General features: G+C 41.3%; 1 protein-coding gene across 1 annotated transcript in view; it reads left to right on the top strand.

Moving 5' to 3' along the window:
• The window catches only part of LOC128527973 (AT-rich interactive domain-containing protein 3B-like), a 57,523-nt gene extending 43,045 nt beyond the window's left edge, over nt 1–14,478 (top strand). The window contains exons 6-10 of the mRNA XM_053500665.1: nt 9,859–10,042; nt 12,317–12,579; nt 12,679–12,957; nt 13,322–13,411; nt 13,998–14,478. Of these exons, the coding sequence (XP_053356640.1) occupies nt 9,859–10,042; nt 12,317–12,579; nt 12,679–12,957; nt 13,322–13,411; nt 13,998–14,161 (980 nt within the window). The 3' untranslated portion in view covers nt 14,162–14,478. The remainder of the gene's footprint in view (nt 1–9,858; nt 10,043–12,316; nt 12,580–12,678; nt 12,958–13,321; nt 13,412–13,997) is intronic.
• Nucleotides 14,479–15,941: the final 1,463 nt, after the last annotated feature.

Genomic DNA, 15,941 nt, shown 5'->3' on the forward strand with positions numbered 1-15,941 from the left:
GTGTTGTAACATTTCTGGTGAGATTATAATGTACAGAATCGCAATACAAATGGAGTCGACACACAATGATTTCATATCAGGTGATTCCTATAAACATTTACCTCACAGTTCGGATCGTTCTGCAGATGTTCAGGTTTTTTTTAATTTTTTTTTTTATAGCATATAGAAATTGAAGAATGCTTAAAACAAAGAACTTTTAAGATGTCCAATGTTTACAAAATAAATTTTTTTCACTCTTTTACTTTTTTTATTGATGTGGACATCAGAGGTGGGTTTTTTATATTTATTTATTTATCAATTTATTTGTTTTTATTTAGCATTGTTTCAGAGAGCGAAAATACAGGTTTTTACTCAGAAGTTAGGTTTAAATACTGTACAAAACAACTCGGATGCTGCAGTAAAACTGGATCACGCATTATAATTCACATGGAGAGATCGAACAGGTCACGGATGAACTCCGGGCCGTTACACCATAAAGTATCGTGTCTCTAGTCGTGTACGTATCTAGTCTCTGTCCTTATGAGCTTCAGGTGAATCATTTACCCGAGTGTGTGTGTGACTGGATAACAGATCTTTTTTTTTAAGGTTTATGTTTAGAAATCTAGAGTTGAACTATGATCTGTTTTACATGTGTTTATCCACACCGCTGGCGTACATGTCTCAGGTCCTGATCCAAACTCAAGCGATTATCACAGAGATTTATTTTTATAGCTACAACTTCTAAATAATGTTTTTTTTTTTTTTTTTTTACATTTTGGGATTTGAATCATCGAAGGAGCTCCTTCCAGAGATTGAGAGGGGAAAAAAAAGAAAGGAAAAAACTTAACAATAACAGTTACATTTCACAAAAATAGGGTTACCTGAATTCATCATGATATCAGTTAGTATTACATCGTTGTATTGCAAAGTCCTGGCATGATTTAGTTTACTGCGTGATTTACTATAGATATGAATCACCAGGGGTCACCCGATACAAGTATATCACGATACAGAGGTGTCGATTTGATCTAAATTAAGATGCAATATAATTGAATTGTTTTTCTTTTTTAAGATTTTGTTACAATTCTAAACAAACTTGGCAAATCATATGCTTTTATCACACAGGATGTTGTGCTGCCTGCCAATGTGTGAATAGTACAGAGCACGTATTAAAGTGCTTGTATTATAGATGAACTGCAATGTTTTATCACCGCAAACACAAACGTATATACATTTAAGAATGTATGAATATATTTTTTTCCTAACGAAAAAAAATTGGGGGGTCAGTTTGGCAATACATTAATTTTTCCCACAAAACAATCATGATACGTCACTGATGGATCATCTTTAGTGATTACAGAAAGTCCTGCCGGAGATAACAACATCTCTGATACGAACAATACACACACACACGGTCTAGACTCACACTTACACTCCGGCCTCAGCAATTTATAGTCCGTGTGAAGTCTTTTATCTACAGTTCACAGCGAAGATGTTTCCAATACCAGTCTGAAGTAATAAAGAGCATCTCGCGTGCGGTTTGAAAGCCACATCCTGGCATCTATAACATGTGAACGTTGTTCACACACAGCGATACGATCACACCACTACAGTGACGATAACGTGAGGCCCCACGTCGCCTGTTGGTACGCTGTACCGGACTAGCTTACAGATATTCCCCAGCCTTCTCTTCTCTTTTCTTCTCATGTCAGGAAAAAAAAAAAGAAAAACACATCATCCTGAGTGTACTGTAGATTATCAAAAAAAATGGGAGAAAAAAAAAGCAGCAGCTTGTCATGAGACAAAAGATAGAAAGAAATAAGAGGCTGTTAAAGCAAAAATACTAAATGAAGGATGAAGTTGAGGAATTGTTGTTTTTATCTCATTAGATTTCTTTAGACCTCACTGAGATTTGTCAGCAGCGTGACACGAGAAATTTGTGTGTTTTACTCGGCGTGTTCACAGCCGGCGGTGTTACGCGAGTGTCAGTATTGTTTGTTTCCTGTGACAGAAATGCAGTGCGATAACTTACTGTAGAGACAGAAAGGGACAGGGGGAGGGGTGTAAAAAAAAAAAAAAAAATCTAAACATAGCACGGGTCTGTTGTATCATCACTTGATGCCTTTTATGTCTCTTCCCTGCTATTAAAGCTAAACCTGACTTCTGTCCTGGACAGAACGGGGTGTATAACAAGAATTAAGAAAGGCTGTGTGATGAGGACCATATTTTATTTAAATTTCTTTTTTTAACAGCAAAGCATTGTCGCAAAGCAGCTTCACAAAATCAAAAGAAAATGATGGAAACTTGTGTGAGATGTGAGAATATGTGTATAAATCACAACGATCTTATCGTCCCCGATGGGCGAGCCGAGGGGCGGCGGCGGTGGTTAGGAAAAAAGTCCCCGAGATGGGAACAGGAAGAAACCTTGTCCTGTGTGTTAGACAGCTGAAAGTTCAATATAACAGAAGATGTCCAAGTTAACATGGAGTCCAGCATGACGCCAGGTGCCACCCTGTGGTGTGAGTTTTGTAATAAAGCGTCTCACTCAATCTGCAGCCCGAAGCTTGTGGTCGTTTCACCAGAAGTCAAAGGAAAAAATTTCACTCAAATCTGTGGATCTCGTGTGATTAAATATATATTCTTTTTTTTTTTTTTTTTTTTAAAGAAATTACACCCCTCCCCCACGTCTAAATTTCCTGTGTGGTGTATTCTCTCAGGATAAGCAAAGCCTGCGATTTTACTCATTGATATGATGTCAAGATAAAAACACTTTATAGGTGTGATATAAACTGAAGAGTGTTCCTTATCGCTGCTTTACACATCCTCTATCTCCATACTATTATTTTTTGTTGCTTTCGCTGTTCCGATGTTTGTTTTTTTTTGTTTTTTTATCCCCAGCTTTTTCCTTTCCCGCACATGACCAAGAATACGTTCATCCGCACTCCAACGCAACCTCCATTTCATTTATTTAATTTACTATTTATTTTATTTTTTTGCAGAAGATGGATAAAAAGGCGCACAGGAAACAACCCGTGTTGGGCGAAATACAGTAGGTCATTACCGGGGGAGTTTTTACTCTACAATATTACAGACGCGTCCGGTTCGCACCAGATTAACATCTTTAGACGACCTCCACAGTTATTACAAGTGACCAGAGGTCAGCAGGTAACACTGATCCCGTGTGAATAGGGCTAAAGGATACGAGAAGGAAGTGATAAGTGACACCCAGGGTGCTGCTGAGTTCCTCCATTCTGAAGGTCAGAAGGTGTTGATTGTTGACGACAAGAGATGAATCACAGGCTTGATACGTTATTGTCGCTATGGCAACAAAAAGTTTTAGAACCCATAAGAACCCACAGTGGCACAAGTGCGTAAACATCACATACAGTAAACTCATTACATAATTTCCAAAATGGTCGGTAGTGGGTAACACTTGTCAGAACTATCTTTTTTTTTTTTTTTTCTTATCGAAAGTAAGTTTCATCATTATAATAATTTAATAACATCCTATAATTATATTCATCCTGTTCTGAATGGATTTTTTAATCACATGAGAAAAATATTGCTGCGACGTACAGTTTGTGTCACAGGGCTTTTAAACCTAAAATTGTCAGGGGGGAAAAACCATGTGACTTTTCTTTCAAAATGTGCTCACAAAGTGTGTTGAGTTTTATCCCCTCATAAAGTCTCTTAAAGGAGAGAACAGGCGTCTGGGCTCTTATGGGTTAATTTTATATTTAATCCGTTTAATGTAAGTGTAATTGTCGTGAAGCATAAAACTAAACCTGTAATATTTGAACACAGAGACGTGTTGTTTATTTAGCATTTATGAGGCGAGTCTGCAATGTCCGAGCTCGAACTCTTGGTGGTCGATTCGATTCGATTAATTCACTCACAGCTTTCGATTTAGAATCAACTTACAGACATTAAATCGTATAAAGTTGTCACATTTTTCTGTAAAATGTACCACAGCTTTTCTAAGAAATACAAACCGCTTTCATCTTCTGCAAAAGTTCAGTTTTGTGAGAGCATCACTTCTTCTTCCTTCGAGTTTTGTGGTGCGATACCACCACCACCACCTTGATCAACTGACCTGTTTATGAACGTTTATCATTATATGTAACTTTAAATGGATAAAAGTCGCTGGTAAAAGAAATAAAACATGATTAAAAACGTGACTGCACTTTGCGCTGTGGTTATCGAAAAAATAATCACCATGTTGTCTCTCATAAGTCAGATAATCTCTCTCTATCTTCCATTTCTTCTTCCTGTCTTTCTCTTAATTTTCTCATCTACTCTCTCTCTTTCTCTCTCTCTTACTCATTCTTTTTCTTCATAACTTACTCTCTCCTGTATTCTTTCTCTATTTTACTCTCTCTCTCTCTCTCTCTCTCTCGTCCTCATTTCGTGAGTGTGTGGATGTAACAGAGGCACAGGGCGCCCGCTGAAACCTCACACCCCTGTGGCAGCCTAGCATGCTCGCTGAAAAATTAATTGCCGCGCTCGGCTCACCGGTCACTCCCGGCACTTTAATTATTTAAGGAATGTCACTAACGTGAAATCGGCCATATTTAATTTAGCGCTCCGGCGTCAGAGTCGCGTCGCACCGGACCGTAGAGCCGAGCAGCTGCCAGCTTCAGTTAGGGCAGTGTCTAGTGTGATGGTGCTGTGTGTGTGTGTGTGAGTGTGTGTGTGCTGGTTTAGTGCGTGTGGAGTGAACAGGTGTGAGCCGATCAGTGAGCACGTCCTGATCCAGGGCTGAGCTCCAGCTATTAATGTCTTACACTCAACAACAAGTGGGCCACTATAAATGGCCATGTGATGGGTGACATGGATGACTCTCTCCCTCTCTTTCTTACTCACATATAGGCACACACACACACACACACACACACAAACAGTTAATACTGCTATCTCTGTCAGAGGCAGCATTTTAACTGATAACTGTTACTAGTACAAGCAGTTCTCTCTCTCTCTCTCTCTCTCTCTCTCTCTCTCTCTCAAGATTCTAAGGTCATGACACATATTGACATTAATATTAGCAAATAAATTTATAAATGTATATAAAATAAGTACAGACATTTAGTTAAAATCAAAGAAAGAGAGACTCTCATTAACATTATTAAAAGGAGGGCATACAATGATTATTTTTGCTATGATGATGATCATATAGTTCTCTCATTTAGTCCATCACTCGGTTTCCCTTTTTTCTCTACAGTATGTATGTACTTCTCTCTTTCTAGTCTTCTCTTTTCACCCCCGCCCCCCCCTTTTTTTAGTACCCTTTACACTTTTCCTGTTCCAGGTCTCAGTAGTCGTATCTCAAACCCTCTCCTCCTCCCCTCTCCCTCCCTTCCTCCGTCCCTCCCGAGCGATTCGTACTCCTGCAGGACCCCAACTGCAGGGTTTCCCGCCGGCGTGACCTGTGACCCCCGAAGCCATTAATCTCTCAGCTCCTGATCGGCCAGTCCCAGGGGGGAAATCAACTGGGCAGGGCATTATGGGACGTGGGGGGGGGGAGGATGCGGCCAATTAGAGCGGCCGTGCGCGAGCATCAGGAGGAAGCGGGGTGTTCGCTCGATGCTGCGAGGTCCTCGGTCTAACAGCATCGAAGCTCAGGGTTACATCAGACTGTTAGGTGACGTAAAGAAATGACGGTGTGTTGTTTTTTTTTTTTTTTTTTTTTTTGATATCAGAAGATACGCCCGCCTTGGCTGTGTGTCCAAGTGAAACTGTAGTGTTTTATTCCGTATACATCGAATTGTTCAGTCCGTGAGAACGTTCAAGCTTTAAAGCACACAAAATTCTAATGACTAATGTGGACACTGACAGTAAACACGCAACCTGTTAAATATTTTTGTCTACATTTTGTATAAAAAGCATATCTGCAGTGAAGATCCCGGTTAGTGGAGCTAAACACGCTGGATAATTATTTTCTATCAGTAATTCATAATGATGATGACGATGATGAAGACGTAGTGGCCTGCAAAAGGTCCTTTGTTTGTCCTCTGGCTTTGTGTGTCAAGCAAGGACGTGTGTTTGTGTGTGTGTGTGCGCGTGTGCAAACAGTTTCCAGCTGACCCACACTCTAATTTGAACGTCAATACCCAGAATTTGACATCTGACCTCTGTGCTTGATGCACGCTTGATGGCCAGAGCATCATTTTCAGGTGCGTGTGTGTAACAAGCTGGTTATGTAATGATGATGATGATGATGAGAGGAAAACCCCCCTGCGCTACAGACACACCCGTCCCGCTCCGTACCACACGGGTTCGGCTCATCAGGACAGTCAGGTGGAGCGCTTTAAGACTTCAGCGCTACAGTCTTTAGTTCTGTAGCAGTTAAACAAAACCTAAGATTTTAACAAACTGTGGTGTTGTGTTATAAACTTGCAAGGTCATGTGACAGCAGGAAGATGCGTAACTCCCAGGCACAAGCAATGTATGTAATGATGTGAACGCGAACAGAAAGTATGCAACTCGCTGGAAAGTTCAACCACGTAATCTGTACATCCCGTGGTATTTCCCTAACGTGTGTGTATATATGTGTGTAAAATATATATAATGTATGTATATATGTGTATATATATATATATGTGTATATATATATGTATATATATATATGTATATGTATATATTACACGGTACGTGTGGACTCGTCTCCTAGGCGGAAGGATTAAGTCTCGCACAAGGTAATAATCCTGTTCATCGGTTAAATATGACTAATGAAACCTAAAGGAGAAGCATCATGAAAATTATTTTAAAAGACCATATATGGTCTTAAAGACAAGAAGCAATACAAGTAGGGGCGGGGCTTAAAAATTATCTAAAAATCTCCTATAGCGATCTCATTAGTAGGGTTCGGTAATGTATAGAATTTTTTAATTATTTATTTTTTAATACATACATGACATTACATAAGTAAACACTGGATTTCGGACGTATGTCTAAGAAACGAATCTCCGAATACACCAGACGGAAATCCGAAACTCCGAAACGATTCACATTTATTTAGGTTATTTATATAAACTTGCAATTTTTAAACAATCCAAAATTCTTTAAAAAAAAATAAATAAATGCAAATAGCTGTTTTTTTTATATATTTAAATCACAAAAAAGGACTTTTGCAATCTGAAAAGTAAGATTTAGGTATAAATATAAAAAAAAGTATCCTCAGTTAAATAGAGGTTTTACAATGTAAGCAAATTAAAATAAAAAAAAAATAATAAAAATAAAAAAAAAAAAAAATATATATATATATATATATATACATATATAAATAATAACAGTAGGTAGGGAATATGTATATACAGTGGGGTACTGGCCATCTGGAGTACCGGGAGTTTTCCCGGTGGGCCGGCCCAGACAGTACGCAAATATATAAAAAATGACGGAAACCATAATATTGCATCTTTTTCCTCATCATATGGATGAGTGCGTCGATCACACGGGCACCGCCGACAAAGAGCGTGTTGTTGTGGGAGAGAGACGTTGATTTACGACAGCTGTTTACGGGAGTGTAGTCCAGTGTGGGAGATGCATTGTGGGTAATGAGGTCCAGTGTGAGTGAACGCGAAAGCGAGATGTAAGCTGGGATACAGAGCCTGAGTTTTGTTTTCTTTTCAGTAGTTTTAAGTTGGATTTAAATGAACAGATTCTGCCTTTGGTGTGAAGGAAAGTTCTGCAGGCTCTTACGGCTCTAACATTACGGGCAGGGACAGCGAGTCTGGATCCAGCAGCCCACCACATCCCACATCATAATACACTGGATCATTAAAGTGGAGATTCATTTTTAAAACCAGATACACAAACAAAAATGAGTATCATTGAACATATATTGGGTTATATTTGTAAAACAAGGAAACAAAGGAAAGAACAATAAGTTCATTATTCAAAGTTATTCAGATCAGTGTAAAGTTAGTATGATTTTAAAAGTGCTATAACTCCACCTGGCACAGTTTCACCCCAGTGGAACAATCTGACTACATGTGCAGTGTCATGGAAAAGTATTTGCCCCTTTCTAGAAACCTGTCATAGGGTGTCAACACTCAACAATGTTCCGGCCAGAGCAATGTGTTTTTGTTGTTGCTTACTATTTTATTTATTTTATTATTTTTGTTTCATTATCCTGACCGGATTGTATTATCCACATACACCCTCTTCTTCTGCATGAATATTACTACAACCTCTTCTTCTTTTGAGTTTAAACAAAATCAATCAACAGCGCAATTTACACAGTATTTACGCTTAATTATTTTTAATACTTGCATGAGATTCAAATTAGACTGTGAACATTATCGGCATCGAATGGAATCAACAAGTCAGCGTGTGACCTCCAGCTCCGGCACGTTTTTTCCACGTGGTGCAGACGGATATTGTGGATACCTCAGGTGTGTGTGTTGTGATTGGTGGCGTTTTGTAACAGTTATACCGCGTTTCCCTCACAGGGCCCAACCCGGCTGTCTGGATCTCTGTGTATAGGGCTTATTACTCGGGTGTATTTATGACAACTTATATAAGTCCAGGCTGGCTGAGACCGGTTTATCTGCTCTCTGTTTGTGTGTGTGTGTGTAGGGGGGAATTTATCTACGTGCTGTAATGTTGATTAATTATGGCTGCTGTCCAGAGCGTCTCTGACATCCTGCGTATTGTTACATTTATTTATTTTTTTAACTAAATACAGTGATGTTCCTGTCCAGACTGTGTAACGTGTCACGTCTCGTACTGTATCAGAGCAGTGCGATATAAGTAAATATGACACACACTCACTCGTGTCTTAGATAAAAGGCAATCAGGACAGAGCCGTGACTAAGTGAAGACATTAGTCAGATCAACTCTAAGCCTCTCAGATGATCACGTTGCTGTCGAGGAGGCGCTAGCGGCTCGCCCGTCTGAGGGTGGAACGTTCCCAAGGGCTATGGGATTAGATTAGACGTAGTATTACACCACACACGCACACAGCCACACCTACATGCCTTACAAAGACGAGTGTGTGTAGGGGAGGGTGAATCTACCACTCACAATCCTCGACATTACAGCTCTGTCTCTCTGTGAGTGGCCCCCTGTGGCCCGGGTATTAGTCAAGCTGCTCACTTCTCGTTTAATCTGTGACTCTGTGGGAAAGGTGTGTGTGTGTGTGTGTGTGTGGTGCCTTATACCTTCCCCTTTCATTCCTACCCCGCACCATGAGGTCTGTGTTTGCGCTTGTGTTAGCGAAGGCCACGTGTGAGTTCAGACCCGCGTGGTTAAATATGTATCTTGTGCCCTTCGCCCTCTCAGGGCTTTAGACCTCAGATTAAAGAGGACGCGGGGCACTAAAAAGCTCTAAACTCTACACACGACACACTGGTGTGGCAGAATTAAATAAAAGTGTATTAAATGTGATATTTAGTGGAAATAAACTGATCTAATTTGTATTTCTTTCCCAATCACTTGTATCAAGACGATATATCAGACAAAATGCAGACAAATGGACCAGAGGAAGTTCTGATGTTGCACCAGAAGAAAGTCTGTTGATTGCGCAAGACAAAAATCAGACAGTTTGATTTTAATCAGACGGAATTTTTTTTTTTTTTAAAAGAAAAAATTCTGACGATACACCGGACGAGAAAATCGAATACCAGACAATTTAATGTTAATTAGAGAAAAACTACTGGACAGAAAGTCAGACGTTACGCCAGTCAAAAGTCAGACGTTACGCCAGGAAAAAAATTCAACAACACACCAGATAAAAGTCAGACGTTAATCCTACAAAACCCTGAACAAAAATCTGAATATATGTCCCATACACTGCTTTCTGAATATGACCTTCACAAAGAAACATCTTTGTCTGATATTCCTACACACTTTAATTATTTTTTTTTTTGTGTGTGTGTGCAGGAACCCCGGTGAACCGAATCCCCATCATGGCGAAGCAGGTGCTGGATCTCTACATGCTCTACAAGCTGGTGACGGAGAAAGGAGGCCTGGTGGAGGTCATCAACAAGAAGATCTGGAGAGAAATTACCAAGGGCCTCAACTTACCTACCTCCATCACCAGTGCTGCATTTACACTCCGCACACAGTAAGAGAGAACACACCTACACCTACACACAGACAAAAGACAGCTTCAGGTTTCCACCCTGGTATGTTTGTCTCTGCTTTCACCAGGCCTTCTGTCACCCTTCCCTTTTTTTAATTCCCTCAAACGATGTCCTGCTATTGGAGCAGTGTATTGACATGATTGATTTATTGATCTGATCAGGGTCAGAGGTCACCATGCAAGAAGGACGGAAGTGCTGAGAAAGGGGTTTTTGTCCTCTTTTTTTTTTTTTTTTCCCAGAATGGCTCGTTTTCCTGATCTGATCGTTAGGAAGCTAATGGTGTTTATTCGTAGTGACGTTGCAATGGCCCGAGTCCTAGGGTTATAAATTATGTAAAGAATGAAACACGTTCAGTCGTGATTTTATTGGAAAATACTTAACAATGGGGTGATGTGATTCAGCTTAATGTAAAGCAGACTTACTGTCACCAGCTGGGAAACTGGTGCATGGTGTTACAGGAAATTAATCAAAGTGTTTAATTGCTTCTATTCAACCACAACAATTTCAATCCAATCATATTTACCTTTAGTGCTGTGTAGCTATGTTAATTATTATTATAGAAGCTAAAAACATTATTGTCAGAGCTGTTGGAAAGTTAATTATTACCTCCTGACCAATCAAAAATGAGAATTCATCAGCCTGGAGAATTCCGTACTGCTTTGTCTACGCTTGTCGATTATTTTATACATCATACGGTATAAACACCGTGTATTATATTAGAATGAGTCCAGTTCTTAATTTGCATCTCAATAAAAAAAATAAGATCTAATCTGTTAATCAAAAGCAGAGGACACTGAATGGTATTAATGTAACGCAAGAGACTTGAACAACATGTCTGGTGCTCGTGTTCACGAGTCGCACTGGGCTTGTTAATTTCCGCCGGTGAATGGTATAAGCACAAATGCTCGCCTTTGTTCCACATGTAATTAATTCTGGGTGTAGGCGTTTGGTAACTGTGTACAGTAAATTACCACAGTGTCACTCAGACAGACAAAGAGCTCTTTTATATTCGAATAAAAATCATTTAGACCTGACACGCCGTGCAGGAGTTATATAGATGAAATCTGTGATCATTAGACGCCTCATAATAGGTCCAACAAAAGCAGAACTAAAAGTAGCCTGCGCTAATGTTTTTCAAGGTGTGGAGCATCACTTTAAAACTACTTATTGGGTCAGATTAGAGAGTGAGACGGGTCAGGGAGTCGGGTCAGGTTAGAGAGTGAGATGGGTCAGGGAGTCTGATCAGGTTAAAGCAGAGAGACGGGTCAGTGTGTTGGGTCAGGTTAGAGAGAGACGGGTAAGAGAGTGAGACAGGTCAGAGGGTTGGGTCAGATTAGAGAGAGACGGGTCAGAGTGTGTGACAGGTCAGGGAGTCGGGTCAGAGTGTGTGACAGGTCAGGGAGTCGGGTCAGAGTGTGTGACAGGTCAGGGAGTCGGGTCAGAGAGTGAGACAGGTCAGGGAGTCAGGTCAGATTGGAGAGAGACGGGTCAGAGAGTGAGACAGGTCAGCAAGTCGGGTCAGATTAAAGAGAGACGGGTCAGAGAGTGAGACAGGTCAGGGAGTCAGGTCAGATTGGAGAGAGACGGGTCAGAGAGTGAGACAGGTCAGGGAGTTGGGTCAGATTAAAGAGAGACTGGTCAGAGAGTGAGACAGGTCAGGGAGTCAGGTCAGATTGGAGAGAGACGGGTCAGAGAGTGAGACAGGTCAGCAAGTCGGGTCAGATTAAAGAGAGACGGGTCAGAGAGTGAGACAGGTCAGCGAGTCGGGTCAGATTAGAGAGAGACTGGTCAGAGAGTGAGACAGGTCCAGGTCATGGATTGGGTGAGATTGGAGAGAGACTGGTCAGAGAGTGAGACAGGTCAGGGAGTTAAGCAGAGCTGCTGTTTTGTGTCGAGTCAGGCAGGCCAGTGATAAGAATGAAGCCAGTAATTGGTGTTGTTAGTGAGTCGGTTGAGGCAGTGAAGTGACTGTAGTCAGTCAGTGAATCGGGCCACTGACTCGAGTTCAGTGAGTAAGCCGGTCCATAAGGTCAGAACCTGGAGCCTCGATTTTTTAACATCTGCTTTTATTGACTCTGAAAACCGTTCCAGCAAACTAGTGGTACCTTTACAACAAATGAAATGTAAACAATAAGTGAGTCTTACGGTCTGCTCATTTTATTAAGTGGAGCTGTACAAACCCTGGTGTTTATTCAGGGTAGTGTTGAATAAACAGTGTATTAATACCGCTTTGTGTTAACTTCATCTTCTCTCAGGTATATGAAGTATCTGTACCCGTACGAGTGTGCACGCAAAGGCCTGAGCTCTCCCAGCGAGCTGCAGGCCGCCATCGACAGCAACCGGCGTGAGGGGCGTCGCCCAAGCTACAGCAGCAGCCTGTTCCGCTTCAGCTCCTCCCCAAGCTCCGCCCCCCACATTCTCTCCCCACCCAAAATGCACCTGACTGCTCTGGGTGCTGGAGCTGCTGCTGCACTGAACGGCCTGCAGGGGGCATCGGTGCCCTCAATTAAGGCTCTGGGTAAGAGAACTGAGGAAAACTTCATTATTAAAATTAATTTACTAAGATTTTAGAGAGAGAAAGCAGAGAAAACTTTCAAAACATTATGTCTGTCTTTAGAAGACGCCTCACCATCTCTGCTGGCGGCTCGCGCCCCGGCCATGGCTCTGGCTCTGGGGCCGCAGCAGGTGGCGGGACTGGCTCGGGCGGCCACATTGGAGCAGTTGAGGGAAAAACTGGAGACCGGCTCAGGAGTCGGAGTCTCTGAAGGGCCGGAGAGGAAGATGGCACGCCTGGCCGAGGAGCAGCAGAGACTCATGCAGCAGGCACTTCAGCACAACCTGCTGGCCATGGCATCCCACATGCCCATGAACCTGCGCATGGGTCTGACACCAAGAGGTTAGTTATTAGGGTTCGAGTCCCTAAAACAGTATTTATTAATTATAAAATGAAAAGTTTTTTGGAATAAAGTAACGTTTAAAGTTCAGGGGCTTTAGTGTTGATTAAAACCTATGAAAAGTACCTTTCAGTACTGCTTTAATATAGTTTTGGAGGCAAAAGCTCCCTCTAGGTGGCAGTAGAGTCCACATAATTGTGTTGAACCGTGCAGTCACACGGTTCAGATTCAGGCGAAGATAAAACTGTGCAGGTCTGAAGTTCCCTGAAAGCAGAGAATCAGTTCTTTCCTAGAGAACATCCTGTACAGTAACAGTGTTTTTTTTTTCTTTTTAAACACTGTGCTCATATTTTCTCTTTCTTTCAGATGATAAGACCGACCTGGCCTTGAGCATTTCCTCCACAGGGTCTGCCAGCATCAGCGTGTCTGTAGAGGTCAACGGGGTCGTCTATTCGGGTACGTACCGTAATAAGACCAAACTTAAAAATATTACAATAAAAACACAACAGATTGTGTTATAATCTTAACAATCATGTGTATTTAATGCCACCGTCATCCTGTAATTGGTATATGGATATATGGATGGTTTATGCAGACGAAACAGAGAGGGAATGTTTACAGTAACTTCTGTGTGGTAACAGATTTATATTGTAATTGACTTTAAAGCCTGATGAATTCCTAATCGCTTTGTCTACACTTGTGTATTTTTCCTATATCATATTGTATGAGCACTGTGTAATACTGTGTAACAATGCACTCAGTTGAAGTTGGTTAAATTTGTAATTAGAAATAAATTATAAATTTGATTAAATAGTAAAGTAGTAAATGTATTAAAGTAGCCTGAAATGTATATGAATGCAAAGCTAAATACTGCCCTCTAGTGGTGAATCATAGATACACATTGACAGGCATCTAAGTGTATAACTACTGACAGAGCTGCAGTATAATATAATTCTGTCTAATAATCAGATAAACCTCCCTATAAAGCCATGATGTTGTTCATAATCCTCACTGTATTCCTTTTTTTCTTCCCTCTTTTAAGGAACCCTGTTTGCTCAGAAGCCCGCCTCGGCGCCCGTGTCTTCTGCAGCGAGCGTGTCCTCCGTGACGCCCAACGCCACCTTCACCTTCGCCAGCAACAGCCCCTCCTCCTCTTCCTCTAAAGGTCCCAGCTCAGACGAGCCGTCCACCAGCGGCTCACCATAGTGGAGGACGAGTTCCCCCGCGCCGGGGCCTCAGCCTCCTCCAGGCCTCGCGCGACTGCAACACGCCTCAGACTGTTACACAACTGGTACCTCATACTGTCCTGTCAGCCTTGGCTGTCGATACATGGTCAGACATATTTCTATTACACGCGCACACACACACACACACACTCACATTCACAAAATACTTACTTCACAAACACTGTGCTAAATAAATAAAAACGCTAAACACAATCAGGATATTCAGCCAAACTCAACTGACAGGTGTTCATTACAGGACTTGAAGATTTTTATTTAGGAGAAGCGTTTTTTGTTTGTCTTTTTTAAAATATATATATATATTTTTTTTTTCTTCCCCTTTCTCTTTCACCCCCCCCCCCCCTTACCTCAGATCGAGCAATCCGCAGCGGTTGAACATTACAATAATACCTTTACCTCAGGAGCTGTAGTAAATCCTCTGGCTGAGTGAATTTTAGTTTTGTCGAATCAGTAAAAGAGGGGATTTTCTCACCTCATCGCGTCACTCTGCGTTCTCTTTCCTCTGAGCCCGAAGCTGGTTTATACCCGACTACGTGTGTGTGTGGTCGTGGACACAACAATTTGTGCCGCGTTATTTACGCACATCACCTGTGTACCTGATTAAACCTGATGTCCTCTAGGGGGCGCACCAAAGCCGGAGCATCTCTCACGTACAGATTTGATGCCATGCGCATTTGTTTGTTTAATTTTTTTTTCCAGCTTGCCGTATGTCTTAAATCGAAATAATGTCATTATGAAAAAAAAATGATTTGAGAGAGTCATTTAAAATCTTATTACACCCCACGATACACTCGCTCGAGAGTGTTAAATGGCCGCACTACACACACAAAGGTATAAACCGAGGGTTAGGCTTATTTAAACACAGAGGAGAGCTAGAAAAAAATGTTGTTGTGCTCACACACACTACGACTGCGAAACTAGAGTTGAAAGTTTTAGCTTAAAAAAAAAAAAAATTGAGACTGGACTTCTCCAGAGCCGTCGAGCGGTGTGTGTGTGTGTGTGTGTGTGTGTGTGTGTGTGTGTGTGAGAGATTTCTGTGTAATGCTACTCATCGTATCTCGTCCTGTCCATAAGCTTTGCTTTTCAGGCCAGGACTCGGAAACAGTTAGAGTGTTCGGTTTAGAGCTCACGACCTACCTCATTTTCAATCAGCTGTGGATTTCTGATCTTTTCTTTTCCCCCTTTTCTTTTTATTATTATTAGAATTTATTTTTTAATTATGTTTTATTGATATCGAAGCACCCAGCGTACTGCGTACTGTACTTGTGCGCGTCCAGCTCAGAGAGCGCGGTCACTATATAATGCTGTAGGACAATCACCATCGAGGCGACCGGAGATCAGCCGGACATTCTCGAACCTGCACACCGACGAGACGCTGGAATACATTAAGAGTTTGGTTTAAATAGTCTAGAGAAGCTGAGAGTCTGTCTTGTCACTTTTTTTGTGCTTTAAAGGGTGTGTTTTAGTGCTAGTAGAGTTTTTTTTTTTTTAGTTTTTGTTGTTGTTGTTTTTTTTCCCAGGATGTGTAATCAAATCTCATTGATAATTGTCTCTCGTTGTGAGAAGGCAGCTTTTCTCAGGAAGTACTTTACAGTCAGTAAAACACATTGTTAGACTTTTTCTTTTTTTCCCCCGTCCCCTTTCTCTTTGAGAAGTACCTCATGCTCTCTGATGGAGACACTAACGTATCCCGTGACGCAAAACCAGATTTAAGCAAATTAATTCTGGATTCCCGAATCTCA

Source organism: Clarias gariepinus, chromosome 7 (assembly GCF_024256425.1).
Source record: "Clarias gariepinus isolate MV-2021 ecotype Netherlands chromosome 7, CGAR_prim_01v2, whole genome shotgun sequence".
In the NCBI taxonomy this organism is placed as follows: domain Eukaryota; kingdom Metazoa; phylum Chordata; class Actinopteri; order Siluriformes; family Clariidae; genus Clarias; species Clarias gariepinus.